Raw genomic sequence first — 20,372 nt, forward strand, 5'->3', positions numbered from 1 at the left:
GGGGAGCATTTATGACAATGGAGAACAGGACAAAAGTCCTGATGTGAGGCAATACTTGCTTGTCATATTCCAGGAGCATTGTATAGGCCCATGAGTACAGATTAGAGTTTCACGAGATGAGCTCAGAGACATACGCTAATGACATTTTGTATGTAGACCATGGAAAGGCATCGTTCTTACATGATTGTTATTTTTAATGGAATAAAACATGGTGATCTCTTACCACATAGCACATGGTAAAGACAATAAATCAAGGCTGTTATCATGACGATCATCATCATGACTAGTTTCAACCAATCTTTTTAAACACAGATTGTTCTTTTACTGATAGGTCCTCCACATCATACCAAAAAAGGAAAAGTCAGGATAAGATGAAGACCAGAAACAGAGGGAAGAGAAGAAGTAAGTGTTGTGGGTATCATTTGTAATTTTAAAATGCATTTTAAATTTTAAAATCCAAAATGACTATAAGAAATGTTTGTCTGAGTGCCACACTTCAATGCCATCTCTAAAGAATACTGAGTATATATTTAATTACTAAAAGTGCTCATTTGCTGAATAAATGTTAAAAGTAAGTGAATTAATAAATAAACCAGAAACATCACATTTTTGGAAAGGGAACATCATTTGGAAGCATAGTAGAACTACAAAATAATTCTGAAATGTCATATGCCAAATAATGATGAAAATATTTTCCATTAAAAGCATGAAAGTGCTAAACAAGAACTACAAAGAAAGGTACCATCTAGATGTTTTGACAAAGATTGTGACCAGGGGTAACTGCAGCTATCAGGAAATGTGATTACAACTGTGCATATCAGTTAGATAATTGATAAGTCAGAAAAAGGCACCAAAAATTTATAGATAATTGCTATATTCCAAATACTAAGCTAAGCTTTATTATACCTTTAATCTTTATAACCCTATAAATCATGACCCTTATTTGATAGATTAAAAAAACTGAGTGTTAGGAAAGCTAATTTCACCAAAGATACACAAGATAACAGGAAGTTTTCCTGGCTCCAAATCTTTTCTTGTCCAGAATGCAGTGAGTAAAGGATTCTTAGGTGAAGCTTTGGTCCCCAAGAAAGCAGTGAAGTAGAACAATGAAGTAATTAATAATAGTAAACATATAGTCAATTCACTGTTCACATTTTATTACATATTTACACTTGAGTAAGAGATTAGTATTCTTATATCTGAATTCAGAGATGGGAAGTGGAGGCAGAGAAGGTATTTCTTCAATGTTAATTTAGAACAAAAATCAGAATGCAGCATTTATCATGCTCTAGTATCCACCCCTCACCCATCCTGTGCATGCACATCCATAAACAGCTTAAAGGGCAGCAATTTTTGTTTGGTTGTGTTTGGGGGTTTTGTTTGTTGGAGGAAAAAAAGGCAAATTCATTAACAAATCACACATAGAACACTAAAAATTGGAGACACTTTGCTAAAAGCCTCTCACCATTACCTGGCATATGAAAAAGTGAACATGGCTGCTAAATCTTTCAGAACACAAGGACAGTTTAAATACTTGGTGCTTCCATGTAGAGGAAGTTTGCTGTCCTGGAACGTGTGGTCTAAAATACTCCATATACTTGTATCTCCACACATCAATACCAGAATGATAAGTAACCTGGAGGCACTGACACACAGGCAAGTCTTCAGTATTATTAAAGACTGATTGATTGATTGATTGATAAAATGAAAATTCTTTAACTCAAGTGTATTATATTGATTTTCATCTGCTCACTTACAGGTTAATACTACAAATATGATAGTGCACTTAGAATGTTTGGTTCACTACAACAAATTTCTACTTTTTCAGATAAGAAAATACCTTCCATACTGGCAAACAAACAAACCTGAGGACCAGTGGAACAGATTGGAAGATGCAGAAACAACTCCAGACACACTTAGCCACCTCATCTTTGACAAAGGAGCCAAACATCATCACTGGAGGAAAGATAGCCTCTTTAAGAAATGGTGCTGGAGAAACTGGGTTTCAACTTGCCAAAGATTAAAACTAGACCTATATCTCTGACCATGCACTAAACTAAAATAAAAATGGATTAAGGATCTAAATATTAAAACAGAAATGCTGAACCAGTTGGAACAGAGGTTAGGTAGAACTCTTGAAGACATTGGCATAGGAAAAGATTTTATGAACAAAACCTCAATTGCCCATAAACTAGCACAAACAATCAACAAGTGGCATCTCTTCTAATTAAAAAGCTTCTTCACAGCAAGAGAAACCACCAGCAATGAGAAGAGACAACCCATAATGTGGGAAAAAATCTTCACCTGCTCTTCTTCAAAGGTCTACTATCTCAAATCTATAAAGAACTTAAAAAAATCAGACCTTGCAAATTGAAAGACCCAGTCCAAAAATGGGCATCTGAAATGAACAGACATTTCTCAGACAAAGAAGTAGACATGGGAAATAAACATATGAAAAAATGTTCAACATCACTGGTCATTCAAGAGATGCAAATGAAAACAACCCTGAGATTCCACCTCACCCCAGAAAGAATGGCTCCTATCAAGAAATCAACCAATAACAAATGATGGCGGGGCTGTGGGGAAAGAGGAGCTCTGCTCCACTGCTAGTGGGAGTGTAGACTGGTGCAAACACTGTGGAAATCAGTATGGAGATACCTCAAAGAACTAGGACTGGAAGTCCCATTTGACCCTGCTATTCCCCTGCTGGGAATCTTCCCCAAAGAATTAAAAGAATCATACCACAGTGATATATGTGTACCCATGTTCATAGCAGCACAGTTTGTAAGAGCTAAAACTTGGAAACAGCCCAAATGCCCATCAACTGGAGACTGGATAAAGAAAATGTGTTTTTTTAATAAAATGGAGTACTACTCAGGCATAAAAAATGACAAATTAGAGACATTTATTGCTAAATGGATGCACATGGAGGATATACTCTTAAGTGAAATAAATAGGACACATGTGTGTAAATACCGAATAGTTTCTCTAGTGTGAGAAACTGAAAGTGTAAATAAGGACTAAAAGGTATAACAGATAATGTGAAATAGAAAGAAAGGGGGCAAAGGGGCAAAGGGGAAATGGGAGAGGTAGGGGAAAGGAAAGAAGGGAATGGAATTAATATGAGAAAATGAAAAAAAGGAAACAAAGTCTGTATATAGGAAGGGATGGAGGGGTTGAAGGGAGGGAAGGGGAAAAAAATAAGAACCAAGAGAGTATGTAAAGGTGCAAATTTCCAATGATGAATGTCATTATATTGTATACCTTAAATGTACCAATAAAAGGATATACAAAGTTAAATTTAAAAAAAAGAAAGAAAATACCTTCCATACTCTCCAATAATGTATGAAATGTTTTGGTAGCTACTCATTACTCTAAATGTCATCTCTTATACTCAAGAAGTGAGTATATGATTCAGAATGCTGAATCTAAGCCAAGGTCTCTGTTGTAACAACTACATACCATAAATAATGCATTGAATCATGAAGCTCAATGCTTTATATTTTTCAAGGATTGGTTCTAACTTTGACCACATGCTTTAAATACAAATGAAATGGTCAGCTAGTTTTAAAGATTAATTAATTAATCAGGTTACCTGATTCTGGAGGTAGAGGGAAAACCAATCAGCTATCCTAAGAAAAAGAACTGAATACTGAAAGAATTAAGACCAAGATATGTAATAAATAATGTTAACATCAGATCGATCAACATTCCAACAGGAAGGCTAGACATACCTTTGAGTTATTACAGTTTGCCCCATGTGACATTCATTCTCATTATTTCTCAAGATATGACCCTCCACTCCAACAGACTGCCCCAAAACACCTCAAACTCAATCTGACACATAGGCCTTTTAGTATACATTCAACACCTTCACTGCTTTATACATCTCCAAGTCATATTCATTCTCTCAGTTTGGTCCACAAATTTATTATCTCCAGATTCAACTGGGCCCTCAAAAAGTACCCAATAATCCTTCTTCCAGCTCTTTGCCAGTTTTCTCCCCCATTCCTTAGATAAGTAATTTCTAACATCACCATTTTTCCTAAGGATTCTATCCCTCCAATGCCATTATAATGTCCACTGATGATTACTGCAGAATAAATGTAGGAATGAGCTGGTTTGCAGGGATATTTTTAGTATAACACCTTTCCGTTAATACAGAATTTATTACATACTGAAATAATAATGAACAAACAGAATGATAGAGATAGCATCTCTATAATTTATAGAGGTGTACTCATGTATATTGTTCAGAGATAATATACAAACCAAGTGTGGTGGTGCATGTCTATAACTACAGCTACTTAAATAGTTTGGGCAGGAGGATCACAATTTCAATTTCAAGGTCAGCATGAGCAACTTAGTGAGACTCTGTCTCAAAATAAAGAAATAAAGTGCAAGGAATTTAGCTCACTGCTGTCGCCTGGGTTTAATCCCTAATAATGAGACAGTACCAGAGGACAAGAGTATACAAACCCTTATAAGGGGCAACAATATACTCCCCCAAATAGTTTCTGTATCTACGGGAATTTTAAGGTAATCATATAGCCAGTTACAGACAATTTGCATAAAATCTACAGATTATTGTGAAATTCTAATAAAACACCAGGTATGGAAGTGTTTTGGAATTGTTACATTTTAGAAAACAAAAATATAACTGTATTTATTCCTGTGTCTGAGAAAAAGCTACAAAAATATTTAAATAAAATACGGCAGCACAAAAACACTGTCACCTGTAAAGCAGTTCCAGGTATACCACAAACTACCTGAAGATTTATTCAACCCTTTAACAAATATTTATTGAGAGTCTTCATAATGCAGACTGTCTGCTAGGTATGGGCATACACTGACAAATAAGATATGATTTCTTCAAGAGCCAGAATAAAGCCAAATCACTGTACAGTGCAATAAGTCCTACAGTAGAGATCTAAGCAATAACTTAGTATGCTACAGGGGAAAAAATGCAAGGACAGAAAACAGGATTTGTGTGTGTGTGTGTGTGTGGTTGTGTGTGTGTGTGTGTGTGATAAAAATAGAAAAACTATCCTCTTCCACTACTAAACTTGGGGGTCCATGCATGAGTAAGCGTAGGCAAAAGGCAACAAGGAGTGGAGGCTTTTTTCAGAACATTTTGATTTTTCCCACTTGCCACAGTAGACTCACACATAACAAGCACAAGGCAGTGAATGGAAAAGAAGTCAAATGGACTTCAAGGAGTTGCAATTAAGTTAAGATCAGGACTTCCACAGATACCCTCTTCTCATGACAGTATGGTTCTAGAGTTATCTAAAATGCACATTCTTTAAATAATAGATTACCATTTATTTGGAGTTCAAGTGGACACCTATCCTATAGGTCAGATTGCCAGTAAATGTCAGAAAAATTGACTAAGGTTATAGAGATTAAAAATCATGGGGCTGGGGATTTAGCTCAGTGGTCCTGATGCCTGCTTCGCAAGCACAAGGTCCTGAGTTCAATCCCCAGTACCAAAAAAAAAAAAAATCATTACTTTTCTGTAATATTTTGATATGATTTGAAAGGTGGCCTTATATATCTGATATCTGAACTATTATTTTCTTTCCAGAAAAAAATCCAGGATTTAGATCTATTTCTCCCTTCACCTTTTTATATTTTTCATTGGCACAGAAACAAATCCTTCCTTCAAAATGAACTAGATGGAGCATTTCAGAAATATCTTAGAAGTACTTCTCAATCTCATTCTGAACAAAGCTGATGTTCATGTCAAATTGAGCCTCACAACAACCTTTCATCTCCCTATTCCTCTACAGTTCCCTACTTTTTTGAATAACTATTCCATCATCAGAAAAGGAGCCATAAGACACATATGGTAGCAATGACATGTGATCTACTGAGTATACACATTAAGCGGGAAATGTAAGAAAAATGGGAAGCAAAAATGGTAATTAAAGCTACTTTAATTACCTTCTACCGTACAACCAACAAGATTATTTTGTTAACAGAGGACACAGCCATTGGATATAGTAATAATGCTCACTACCTCTATCCTTGTCCCTCTTATGGCAATAATGTCCTAGATATAATCATGTCTAATGTTATTATTTCCAAAAATTAGTCCATATTGCTCACCATGCCTAGGTCAGTGGTCTTAATGGCATGGAATTCGGCCACCTTTGAACACAATTTTAGAGTGCCTAACAATTACCAGCAACTTGTTCCAATTGTGGAGTACTGGCCCCTTTCTGCTATAACAAACGAGATTGTCTGAGGATAAGGTCCAGGAATCTGCATTCTAGCAGTTTTCTTCAGTTATGTCTTAAGTTTACTGAAGTTTGATATTCACTAACTCAAATAAAGCCTGTTCAGGAAGTGATTTCTTAATATTCTATTTGTAAGAATGTTCACTCTTTCTCAAGTCCCCATGATAGTTCCAACAAATCTCTAGCCTTCAAAGATATTTCCAGCTCTCCTAGTTCCCGAATCATTTTAGGACTAGAATTTTCAATTTTACGAGGTGCCCTGAGCTTACAGCACATAATTCTAGATCTTCAGATCTTGTCCTGAAGTGATATTTGAGGACCAAGATGATGTCATTTCTATCTCCTAGCAGTGCATTTTTGGCAACAGTAGCCCACTTGCTGACAAACATTTCTCTCTCATTTGACAGAGAATTGCATGGAAAGTGTAAGTAATCCAGACAGGAGGTGAATTGTTACATTTATCTAACTTCTTAAAATATAAATGGGCCACTTGAAGAGTCTTAGAAAGATAGTGTTCTACATGTTCTATTTTAATGCAATTTCATAATTAAGTTTTGCTTTAACTAACAGGTGCACCATACACTAAACTAAAATTGAAATGGATTAAGGATCTAAATATTAAAACAGAAATGCTGAACCAGTTGGGACAGAGGTTAGGTAGAACTCTTGAAGACATTGGCATAGGAAAAGATTTTATGAACAAAACCTCAGTTGCCCGTGAACTAGCACAAACAATCAACAAGTGGCATCTCTTCTAATTAAAAAGCTTCTTCACAGCAAGAGAAACCACCAGCAGTGTGAAGAGACAACCTATAACATGAGAAAAAATCTTCACCTGCTCTTCCTCAGACAAAGGTCTACTATCTCAAATCTATAAAGAACTTAAAAAAATCAGACCTCGCAAATTTAAAGACCCAATCCAAAAAATGGGCATCTGAAATGAACAGACATTTCTCAGACAAAGAAGTAGACATGGGAAATAAACATATGAAAAAATGTTCAACATCACTGGTCATTCGAGAGATACAAATGAAAACAACACTGAGATTCCACCTCACCCCAGAATGGCTCCTATCAAGAAATCAACCAATAACAAATGATGGCAGGGCTGTGGGGAAAGAGGAGCCCTGCTTCACTGCTAGTGGGAGTGTAGACTGGTGCAACCACTGTGGAAATCAGTATGGAGATACCTCAAAGAACTAGGACTGGAAGTCCCATTTGATCCAGCTATTCCCCTGCTGGGTATCTTCCCAAAATAATTAAAAGAATCATACCACAGTGATATATGTGTACCCAAGTTCACAGCAGCACAGTTTGTAATAGCTAAAACTTGGAAGCAGCCAAAAATGCCCATCAACTGGAGACTGGATAAAGAAAATGTGTTTTTTTTAAATAAAATGGAGTACTACTCAGCCGTAAAAAATGAGAAATTAGAGACATTTATAGCTAAATGGATGCACATTGAGGCAATATTCTTAAGTGAAATAAATGGGACACATATGTGTAAATACCAAATAGTTTCTCTAGTGTGAGAAACTGAAAGTGTCAATAAGGAATAAAAGGTATAATAGACAATGTGAAATAGTAAGAAAAGGGGCAAAGGGGACGGGGAAGTGGGAAGGGTAGGGGAAAGGAAAAAAGGGAATGGAATTGATATGAGAAAATGAAAAACTCCAAACAAAGTCTTTGTAAATGGGGAGGGATGGAGGGGTTGAAGGGGGGGCAGGGGAAGGGGGAAAAATAAAAACCAAGAGAGATCATGTAAAGGTGCAAATTTCCAATGATGAATGTCATTATATTGTATACCTAAAATGAACCAATAAAATAAAATTTAAAAGTTAAAAATAAATAAATAAATGACAGGTGTAAGCAAAATTAGAACAGGTCCACACACTGGTGTATGTCTCTCTCAAAAGCTAGATGCAAATTTTAAATATTTCATTTGACAGAATCAAATATAGCACAGAAAATTCAAACACAAAGGAAGCATAAATCTAAATGGAAAATTTAAAAATATCCATTCCGGAATCAGCGCGCTGCAGACAGGCATGTCTGTGCATGCCCTACCAAGGTCCTGAGTCCCGTGGAAGACATCGAATCACCCCGCTACAGACAGGCAGGACTGCCCATGCCCTACCGAGGTCCTGAGTCACAGGAAACATGCCGAATCAGCCCACTGCAGACAGGCAAGTCTGTGCAAGCCCTACGGAGGTCCGGAGTGACACAGAATACGGCGAATCAGCATGCTACAGACAGGCAGGTCTGTGCACGCCCTACAGAGGTCCCGAGTCCCGCAGAAGACACTGAATTACCCCGCTGCAGACAGGCAGGTCTGTGCATGCGCCCTACCGAGGTACTGAGTCGCGCAGAAGAGGCCGAATCACCCCGCTGCAGACAGGCAGCCACCTGGTTCCACACTACAAAGGTGCAGAGGACACCAGACCACCAGACAAAGGTACTGAGTCTGGCTGCTCCCACCCCAGAGGTAGGGGCTTCTGAGCCAGCCACCATCCCACTGTTCCTGGCCCAGAGGAAGGGGCTGCTGAGCCACCATCCCACTGCTCCTGGTCCAGAGGAAAGGGCTTCCCAGACACCATCCCTCCCACTGCTCTGAGCCCAGAGGAAGGGGCTTTCGGGTCACCATCCTACCACTGCTCCCGAACCCTGTCCCACCTCTCCCAGCTCAGAAGGGGTAATCTGTGCAGGCGCGAACAGCCCCCCGCCCCAGTTGAAATGAGAAAACACATAAATAAGTCTCAAAACCAGACTTCCAGATCACCTACAGCAACCCCAAAGGGAAATGAGAGGGAACACTCTGATACTCAACCACCTGGACCCACTGAACTGGCAACAAAAGAGGATCTGGAAAAAATGAAATCAGAAATAATTTCTCAGATAACAGGACAAATTGTGCCCCTAGTGCAAGACATGATTAATAAATTTAGAGAGGAGCTGAGGAACATGATGGAATCCCACCATAGGAAACAAATGGAATCCATAAAACAGATGCAAATAGATATCCAGGACATGAAAAACTCCATTGAAAATCTACACAGCAGAATGAGCCAATGTGAGGGCAGAATTTGAGATATAGAAGATAAGATTGCAATTAGTGACCAGGAAAAGTAAAATTGCTTCAAAATTATAAGGGAACATGAGAAATCAATCCAGCAGCTGCTAGATGATGCAAAGAAGAATAACATAAGACTGATTGGGCTCAATGAAGAAACAGGAGAGAGTGCAGATGACATAAAAAAAATCTCTTCACAGAAATAATGGCAGAAAACTTCCCAAACACGGGAAAAGAGCTTGACATACAAAAAAGTGAGGCATATAAGACTCCAAATAGCCTTGATCAAAAAAAATCTACACATAGGCATACAATTGTTAAGATTCCAGAAACACAACAGAAGAACAAAGTTCTCCAAGCAGTCAGAGAAAAGAAACAAATCACATACAAAGGAAAGCCCATCAGAATCACAGCAGACTTCTCAACACAAACCATCAAGGCAAGAAGAGCTTGGAGTGACATATTTCAAGCCCTAAAAGAAAACAGCCTCCAACTCAGATTGATGTACCCTGCAAAACTATCTTTCAAAATGGATGGAGAAATAAGATACTTTCATGACAAAGAGCACCTTAGGAACTTTGTGAATACCAAACCAGCACTCCAAAGAATTTTACACAATATCCTAGGAACAGACATTGAGGATCACAACCCCAGGAAGCAAAGCAAAATGAACCCATCTGGCATGACAAGAAATTAAATGGAAAGGGGGAGAAACCAACAAAAAGAAAAAGTCATGGCAATGACAAGTCAATACATTTCAGTTATAACCGTCAATGTTAATGGTCTCAATTCACCAATCAAAAGAAATAGACTGGCAGAATGGGTCAAGAAGCAAAATCCAACAATATGCTGCATACAAGAAACACACTTAATTCAAAAGGAAACTCATAGACTGAAAGTTAAAGGGTGGAAAACAATACTGCATGCGACAGGAACCTGAAAAAAAGCAGGAGTAGCTATCCTCTTGGCAGATCAAGTGGATTTCAAACCAACACTGATTAAGAGAGATGAAGAAGGACACTACATCCTTGTAAAGGGAAGAATCCAAGAGGAAGAGATGACAATCATAAATATCTATGCACCAAACACTAGTGCACCCAACTGCATAAAACAAATACTAACGGACATGAAAAGTCATATATGCACTAATACAATAGTAGTGGGGGACCTCAACACCCCACTGTCACAAATAGATAGATCAACTAGACTAAAAATAAGTAATGAAATACTAGAACTCAATCGAACTCTTGAACAAATGAACTTAACACATGTTTACAGAGTCTTCCACCCCACAAAATCAGAATACACATTCTTCTCAGCTGCACATGGGTCATTCTCCAAAATAGACCACATACTCACACATAGAACATGTTTAAGTAAGTGCAAAGGAATGGAAGTTATCCCCTGTATGTTATCAGACCATAGCAAGATGAAATTGGAGATCCATAGCAAAAGAAAGTCAAACAATTTCATAAACATGTGGAAATTGAACAACACACTTCTGAATAACCAATAGGTCACAGAGGAAATTAAAGAAGAAATCAGACAGTTCCTTCAATTAAATGACAATGACAATACAACATATCGGAATCTATGGGGCACAATGAAAGCAGTCTTATGAGGGAAATTCATAGCAGTGAATACGCATATTAGGAAAACAGACTAAGCCCAATTAAACAACCTGATGCTGAACCTCAAGCTTCTAGAAAAAGAAGAGCAGGACAACCCCAAAGCTCATACAAGCGAGGAAATTATAAAGATCAGAGGAGAAATCAATGCAGTGGAGACTAAGAGAACGATACAAAAAATCAATGAAGCCAAGAGTTGGTTCTTTGAAAGAATCAACAAAATTGACAAACCTTTAGCCAACCTTGTCAGAAAAAGGAAAGAAAAGGCCCAAATCCATGCAATTAGGAATGTAAAGGGTGAAATTACAACAGACCCAGCAGAAATCCAGAGGATCATCAATACCTACTTCCAGAACCTATACGCCAATAAGATGGACAACACAGAAGAAATGGACAGATTCCTAGATACATATGAATTACCAAAGTTGAAGGAAGAAGTCCTAAAAATTCTGAACAACCCAATATCAACCAATGAAATTGAAAATGTAATTAAAAACTTATCAACTAAGAAAAGCCCGGGCCCTGATGGCTTCACTGATGAATTCTACAAGACATTTAGAGAGGAACTGCTGCCACTACTGTTTAAACTCTTCAATGAAATTGAAAAGGAAGCAATACTCCCAAATTCATTCCTGGAAGCAAGCATCACCTTGATCCCCAAAGCAGAGAAAGACCCAACTGAAAAATACAACTATAGGTCAAACTCACTAATGAACATAGATGCAAAAATCCTTAATAAGATAATGGCAAACAGAATGCAGAAGATCATCAAGAAGATCATACACCCTGATCAAGTGGCATTCATCCCAGGGATACAGGGATGGTTCAATATATGCAAATCAATCAATGTAATACACTATATCAATAGAGCCAAGGACAAAAATCATATGATTATCTCCATAGACGCAGAAAAAGCATTTGACAAAATCCAACATGCATTTATGATAAAAACCCTACAAAAAATTGGAATAGATGGTCTCTACCTCAAACTGATAGAAGCCATCTATGAAAAACCAACAGCCAATATCATACCAAATGGTCAAAAACTGAAATGCTTCACACTAAAATCAGGAACAAGACAGGGATGTCCACTATCACCACTCTTGTTCAATATAGTCCTGGAAACATTAGCCACAGCAATTAGACAAGAGAAAGAAATAAAAGGAATAAAGATAGGAAATGAAGAAGTCAAATTGTCATTATTTGCAGATGACATGATACTGTATATAGAAGACCCCAAGAACTCCATCAAAAGTCTTCTAGACTTAATAACCAAATTCAGTCAAGTAGCTGGTTACAAGGTCAACACATAAAAATCAATAGCTTTCCTCTACACAAATGACAGACTCACTGAGAGAGAAATAGGGCAAATAATTCCTTTCACAATAGCATCCAAAAAACTGAAATACCTAGGAATCAACCTAACGAAAGAAATCAAAGACCTCTTCTCTGAAAACTATGGCACTCTGAAAAGAGAGATTGAAGATGATATCAGAAAATGGAAAGACATCCCCTGCTCCTGGGTGGGAAGGATTAATATAGTTAAAACGGCCATACTTCCAAAACTGCTATATAGATTTAATGCAATTCCAATTGAGATCCCAGCACCATACTTCATGGACCTTGAGAAAACAATCCAAAAATTCATTTGGAACAAGAAGAGACCCAGAATAGCAAAAGCAATTCTAGGCAACAGAGACATGGCAGGGGGTATCACAGTCCGCAACCTGCAACTCTACTACAAAGCTACTGTGATAAAAACAGCATGGTACTGGCAAAGAAACAGACTTGAGGACCAGTGGAACAGATTAGAAGATGCAGAAACAATGCCAGACACACTCAGCCATCTCATCTTCCATAAAGGAGCCAAACACCCTCACTGGAGGAAAGATAGCCTCTTTAAGAAATGGTGCTGGAAAAAGTGGGCTTCAACTTGACAAAGATTCAAACTAGACCTGTATCTCTCACCATGCACTAAACTAAAATCAAAATGGATTAAAGATCTAAGTATTAAAATAGAAACTCTGAACCAGTTGGGACAGAGGTTAGGTAGAACCCTTGAAGACATCCATGTAGGAAATGATTTTATGAACAAAACCTCAGTTGCCCATGAACTAGCACAAACAATCAACAAGTGGGATCTCTTCTTATTAAAAGGCTTCTGCACAGCAAGAGAAACCACCAGCAGTGTGAAGAGACAACTCACAATGTGGGAAAAAATCTTCACCTGCTCTTCCTCAGACAAAGGTCTACTATCTCGAATCTATAAAGAACTTAAAAAAATCAGACCTTGCAAATTTAAAGACCCAGTCCAAAAATGGGCATCTGAAATGAACAGACATTTCTCAGACAAAGAAGTAGAAATAGCAAATAAATACATGAAAAAATGTTCAACATCACTGGTCATTCGAGAGATGCAAATGAAAACAATGCTGAGATTCCACTTCACTCCAGAAAGAATGGCTGCTATCATGAAATCAACCAATAACAAATGCTGGCAGGGCTGTGGGAAAAGAGGAACCCTGCTCCACTCCTGGTGGAAGTGTAGACTGATGCAACCACGGTGGAAATCAGTATAGAAATACCTCAAAGAACTAGGACTGGAAGTCCCATTTGACCCCGCTATTCCACTGCTGGGGATCTTCCCCAAAGAATTAAAAGAATCATACCACAGTGCTACATGTGTGCCCATGTTCGTAGCAGCACAGTTTGTAAGAACTAAAACTTGGAAACAGCCCAAATGCCCATCAACTGGAGACTGGATAAAGAAAATGTGGTTTTTTAATAAAATGGAGTACTAGTCAGCCATAAAAAATGAGAAATTAGAGTCATTTATAGCTAAGTGGATGCACATTGAGGTGATACTCTTAAGTGAAATAAATAGGACACACATGAATAAATACCGAATAGTTCCTCTGATGTGAGAAACTGAAAGCGTCAATAAGGACTAAATGTATAATAGGTAATGTGAAATAGGAAGAAAAGGGGCAAAGGGGAAGGAAGTGGGAGGGCTAGAGGAAAGGATAGAAGGGAATGGGAGTAATATGAGAAAATGGAAAAACAGGAACAGAATCTTTGTAAATAGGGAGGACTGGAGGGGTTGAAGGGAGGGCTGGGCAAGGGTGAAAAATAAGAACCAAGAGAGACTATGTAAAGGTGCAAATTTCCAATGATGAATGTCATTATATTGTATACCTAAAATGTACCAATGATTAGAATGAATAATGGAAAATGTAAAATAGGAATAAAAGGTCCAAAGGGGTAGGGGTAGTGGGAGGGGCAGGGGAAAGGAAAGAAGGGAAAGGAAAAATGCTGAGAAATGGAAAATATAGAAATAAAGTCTTTGTAAATAGGGAAGAGTGGAGGGCGTGAAGGGAGGGCTAGGAATGGGGAATAAATAAGAACCAAGTTGCATTATGTAAAGGTACAATTCCCAATGAGAAATGTAATTGTGTTGTATACCTACAATGTACCTACAATGTAATTTAAAAGAATTTAATAAAAAAATAAATAAATAAATAAAAATAGAGTAAAAAAAAAATTCATTCCTTTATTCTGAGCATTTTATTCAACAGCCATTTAGTGTCTATGCTAAACCCCAGACAATCGTGTAAGTGCCAAAGAAAGAGTCAGAATTTAAACAGAGGTTTTGAACTTTCAGTTAATTACTGGCTCCTATATCAAACTAAGGCCTGCACAGAAAATCCACTCAGTAGACAGCCCTTGGCAACTATTGTCCCCGGCTATTCAACTAAATTTTTTCTTCCTAGATGTGTGTGTAATCCCAAAAGAGAAAATTGTACTTTCTTGATAATTCATGATGAACAATATATATGTCCAAAAATAATGCATTTATTTTGTTACACTGAATAAAATATGCATTACATTTTACTTTACTTTCAGCTTTGTAGGAAAGAGGCAACAAAACATAAGTAATGGTGAATGAAGAGCTATAGTGATATGAAGATTAGCACATAATAACACCGAAGTATTCTCTCCATGTACTTAGGAATCCTTCAAAGTAGACAAATTATACACTAAAGATGAACATGTCATCACATCACCTCTACTGACAAATTAATAATCACTGAAGCCATTTCTCATTGTCAAAATTTATCTTTAAAATGAAGGCCTTATATGGCAACTGACCTGGTAGTCAAAGGATAGAGCATTGTCCACACAGACCACACATATATGTCATTAGCTGGGTATTTGTTGCATTGGACAGCTGAGACCTTTCAACACACATACAGAACAGTTTGAATGCAAAAGGTGAGGAATCCCTGAAATTCTCAAACAAGCAGTCACTTTTTCACGTTTTTTTACTAGAATTTGTTGTAAAGAAATTACATTCTCCACATGTATTTGTCCTCAATTTTTTTATAGAATTCATATAAGTGTCTTTCATATTACCACACAGCATTAGGTAAATTGATGGAAATGTTTGAATCTAAAATGATTATATATGCCTGTGTATACGTGTGAGTCAGAGCCCAGGAGTCAAAAAGGGACTGCAGTTTTAATTTTTTAATGGATTGGCTGGCTATGCCAACAAAATAAAACATTTATTATCTTTATGTTTTTAGGGACTTAACATCTGTTAACCTATTCTACAAACATTTCCAACAAAGTTACAAGTAAGCGAATTAAGGAGGAAAAAAAGGGGAAAAAAAACATCTTTTGGAGGTATCCAAGTTTTGTTGAAATTAATGGATCTCATCTTGAAACTATTATTTATTGAATTCAGAGAGTTTTACGAAGAATATTGCTCCTCTTTTATAACAAATCTACAAGGTAGTTATCAATCCTATTTCACAAAAGAAGAAACTAAGGCTCACAGAAGGTAGAAAATGGCTTTCTCAGAATCTCACTCTTAGCTCAGCAGGGGATTAGTCAAATTCTGCCACATTATTTCTCAATGATTAGAAATAAAGCATAGAAAGGCAAAAGACAGCCACTGAATCTTAGCCAATTTGAGCCCCAAATTTAAAGAGCATTGATTAAAATACATAAATTATCCAACATCCTACCTTGCAGATAACTTTTGTATACATCTCATTAAGGGTTTACACAAGTCAGACAACTAATTTTATTTAATATGAAGAGAGGTTGAATACATATTTTATGTCTTTTCATTTTTTCATAAACATGTATTAATATAATTTCCTTTTACAAAATAAAAGACTTTCTTCACTTGAATTTGAGCTTCCTTTCACTTTTCCTTCCTCTCTTGGACAATGCCCTTTGTCAGTAGCTTTATTCCCCTTGTCTGCCATCCTTCCACTGTTACTTTTCTTCATGTCATTTTGTTCTTGGTAGATTCTGAGGTCTTCAAAGCCACATGCAATATTGTAACAACTAGTAGTTCTCTGACAGAAATCCTAAGAAAGCCTTGTCAGTGAGTTGTTCTACTCCTCCATCTTCATTAACAGGCTGACACTGGCAAACTCAAAACTGATGTTACAGTGACAAGGCGACTAAGCAACTCTGGTTTGTAAAAATAAGCAGCTAAACACATGAGTTACTAAATTCACCCTCTATGTAAAGTCCCCAGCTTTTTCTCCATATGTGTCCTCAAACGTTAAATTATTTCAAAATAAATAACGCAGTAAGTGATTTATGTGTCTTTAATCAGGTCTTTAGGGTTATTTTTATTATGATAATTATAATCCAGAAATTCAAAGTGAAGAAAACCACCCAAAGTGGATGATAAATAAAACTTCCCCTAGACGTCCCCAAGACATAGTTTCCTTAACATAAAAACAAAATTAAGGAAGTACCATGAGTTCAAAGACTGGATATATTTTTATGTTTTGTTTGGTATTTTTATTGCCAGTACTCTCCACAATACTTGCCACATAGATTCTTAAATTTTAATAATTAATTAAATAGAACTTTGATGCCCCTACTTTTAAAAATGTTTTAAAACTAATGTACACCTTTTTCTCTTTCATATGCATTGGGACAGTTTATCCAAGCCCTGATAATATAATATATGCCTTGTAGAGCCGCAGAATAGGAAGGAACCCTAAGTATAACACTTTACAGATGAGAAGGATCCCAGAAAGTTAAAGTAGTTTTCTCAGAGATATACATACAAGCATTTGGTTGTTCAAAGAAAATTAGAATTGGGTCTCCTGAATTCTGGAATTTTCTCTATTTCCCCAAATTAATTTACTTGTATTATTTAAATAATGTAAAGTATTATAAACTTTACATCCAACATCAATGTATGTAAAAATGATTATTAAAATGTCAAAATCCTGAGTTTGGATATTCCCTGGGTCAAATAACTATTTTAATTACTTGGCAGTGTCCTAGTATTAATTAAATACATTTCCCTTTTCCTCCTTGCAAATCATTCTGAATAAAGACCAAACCCCAAGTGATAAAGCCATATCACTATCAGACCACTAAGTGAAAACGAGCTCGCGGAGCAAGTATAGTTCATCCTGAAATATATACAGTATCATGATGAATGCAAGAAACCACACAACACTAAAAGCAACTAGATATTGCCATCTAAAAATGCCCTGGAATTGGCTATTCTATGTGTTTTAAAAAAAAAAAAATGTAAGCTGCTAATGAGAGTGAACAGAGTGAACATATCCCATCTCTCCAAGTGTTTTTAGAGAAGTTTAGGATCCTGAAAATGTAGGAGAATGAATCTACTTGAACTTCAAGAGGCAGTGCCCTGCTTGCCAAATAAAAGAAAATAGGTAGAGACACACAGAAATAAGTCACTCCTTTGAAATACACCTGCCCGTGATGTGCGTAACCAATGAGAATTTTTCTATACATGCCCTGTAAGGTTGAAAATGTTTACTTTTACTATATATATGTTCTCTGCATGTGCCTGACATTTTTCAAAATGTAAAATAATTACAGCATGAAAAATATATAGAGCTTCAGCGTAGTTTGATCATCACAATTATTTTCAAATTTCTTCTAAAAATTATTATCTAGGTACACACTTTTCATCTCCAGAGTCATTCAAATTTTATTACAGAGGTAACAGGCTATTTCCTTCCTCTTAATCTGGCAGTAAATATTTCCAGTTTATTTTAGTGATTCCTCACATAAGTTGTTGAAAGTAGCTGGTTAAGTTGGCATTACCAAAGGCACTGTCATTACTTTCCAGAAATTTGTAAATTCTGATTCTTAGGCCAAAAACACCCCAGAGTTATGAAGACAATTCCACTGAAACTAATCATTACTTTTAGTAAGATCATTGTATTAAACATGAATCTGTTGTACTGAAGAATTAGTATATTGAACCAACATTGCTAAAGACGCAGAGTTACTGAATTCCTCTCATAAAGGAATATATTCAACAATTTACAACATTAAATAGCTCCTAAGATTGTGCTGCCTGGGAAATATTTTCAGAGAAGAGTCTCTAACAGCAGCCAGACCATTGTGAGGTTTCCTTCGGGATTATCAACTGAAAAAGTGGCAGAAGGCATGTTAAAGGGTAAAACATTAGAAGAAGGTGACTGAAAAGTATTTTCACTGCTAAAAGAATAATGTAAGTACCACTGGCACACTTGTAGGATTGCCTGGTACTAGAACCTGGTGCCTCACCTGTTCCACTCCTCAGGTCCTTCCTACCATCTTTGGCAAGCCACATTCCACAGGGAGAATTAGAAACAATCAAACAAGATGAATGTTCAGATCCATTGTGTAAACTTTGAAGAAGTTAATGACTCTGGTATGAACAGGGGAAAAGGGTTGATAGGAATTAAACTCTTTGCTTCCAAGATCCGGGTGAGGATAAAGGATAAATAGTGGATGGAGATTTCACGCTGAATCTCCTTTGATTTCTGTCTGCAATAGAGGGGATTCCTTGAAAAGAGAGTTCACTCCGACAGGGAAAACTGGGTTAGAGGCCTAGCATTCCTACAAGGGTAGCTGGGGTGCCCCAGAGGGACTGAGGCAGTGGCCCTCTGGAAGGATTTGAAAGCCGTCGGGAGTTGGGCTACCCCTAGAACTGCTGACACAGACATCCTGAGATTAGCACAGGTCTGGAGAAGGACTGGAAGGCCTTTATCCATTCAACAAATATTTATGAAGGGCCTAACAGAAGGAAGGCATGAAAAAAGTGAGGAAGAAAACCCTGGAGAATCCGGGGAAGGGAGAATAAAGGATGGGATAAGTGTGCACGAAATACCAGACAGGTTTAGAAAATCATACCAGGTTTACCCAGAGAAGGTTGAGCCCATAAATGCCCAGTGATTAAGAAGAAAAGGCAGAGAACACCAGAGATTAAGGTTTGTTCGTTAGAAGACAATCTAGAAGAGTTTCTGACAAAATTCCCGAGACTTGAGAAAAGGGAGAAAGCAGACAGCCTGTGGAATTCAAAGATGTCACAGAAGGTCACACTAAGACCAAAAGAGTGTGGGAATTGAAGAGAGGGAGGGCTTCCCATAAGGGATTGGGGCCCCTTTGGGATGTTGGAGAGGAGAAATGAAAGACATGGAATTGGAACTGCAGAACACAGGGCCTGGGAAAGTTTGGGGCAAAGAGAACAGGTGGGTGTGAAGGAGCAGTGGGGCCAGGGGAGGGGACAGGGCCAAAAGAGGATCCAACACAGAAGCGGGCAGACAGGCGCTGGCTTCCGGAGACCCGGGAAGGGGCGGACTCTCGGTCCTTTCAGGTGTCTACTCCGAGTGCAGGGGTTCAGGTCTCGTCCCGGAGCCCTAGGTCGCGTAGGGTGAGGGCGAGCCGCCCCCCAGCGGCCGGCTCGGTGCGCTGGCCCCTGGTCCCCGGCTCCAACTTTCCCGAGCCCGGTCCCCTCTCCCGCCGGGCCCTCCGTCCCCGCTCACCGAGGGCGCCGTCAGGCGGCTGATGCTCTCGCCCAGCGAGTCCAGGTTGACCCGCCGGCGGCGCTGCGCCCTCCTGGCCCCCGCCGTAGCCGAGGCGGCGGCGGCGGCGGAAGCAGCGGGGGCCGGGGCGACGGCGGCAGCCGCCGCCGCGCTGGGCTCGGGCTGCCCGGGAGGGCTGCGGCTGCCGTTCCAGCACAGCCTGGACAGCGGGCACTCCCCTTCCTCCTCCGGGCTGGTCTCCAGGTAGTCAGAGCCCAGGGAGCTGAAGGACTCGGACGAGATCTTCCTCCGAGACATGCTGGGGGCTGCGCTGCGGCGGCCGCGGAGGGCGGCGGGGACGCGGGCGAAGGCGGCGGCGGCGCGGGACCGGCGAGGGCGGCGTTAGGAGCTGCGGTCGCGGTCGGCCGGGCTGGGGTCCCCGGAGCCCATGGCAGGAACTCGGGGGAGCCGCCGCAGCTTGGGTCGGGGCAGGGCTGGGCTGGGGGCCGCCGCCTCGCTGCTGCCCGCCTGGTCGCCTCGCCTTGCGCGGCGCTGCCCGCGGAGGCTGCGAGCGATGGCCGGGCGGCGCGAGGCTGTGAGGCTGAAGCCGAGGCTCCGCCGCCAGCGC

At 38.9% G+C, this 20,372-nt stretch overlaps 1 protein-coding gene across 2 annotated transcripts in view; it reads right to left on the reverse strand.

The window, feature by feature from the left end:
• The window catches only part of Gucy1a2 (guanylate cyclase 1 soluble subunit alpha 2), a 400,022-nt gene extending 379,885 nt beyond the window's left edge, over positions 1 to 20,137 (reverse strand). Inside the window, exon 1 of one of the 2 annotated variants that reach the window (XM_087212146.1) lies at positions 19,766 to 20,137. In XM_087212146.1, coding sequence (XP_087068272.1) covers positions 19,766 to 20,062 — 297 coding nt within the window. In that variant the 5' untranslated portion in view covers positions 20,063 to 20,137. The remainder of the gene's footprint in view (positions 1 to 19,765) is intronic. The other variant, XM_004856489.3, reaches the window with a different exon arrangement.
• Between the last annotated feature and the right edge of the window lie 235 nt (positions 20,138 to 20,372).

Source organism: Heterocephalus glaber, unplaced genomic scaffold (genome assembly GCF_053883595.1).
Source record: "Heterocephalus glaber isolate CG9 unplaced genomic scaffold, H.glaber_assembly_v1.0 deba00001429, whole genome shotgun sequence".
In the NCBI taxonomy this organism is placed as follows: Eukaryota; Metazoa; Chordata; class Mammalia; order Rodentia; family Bathyergidae; genus Heterocephalus; species Heterocephalus glaber.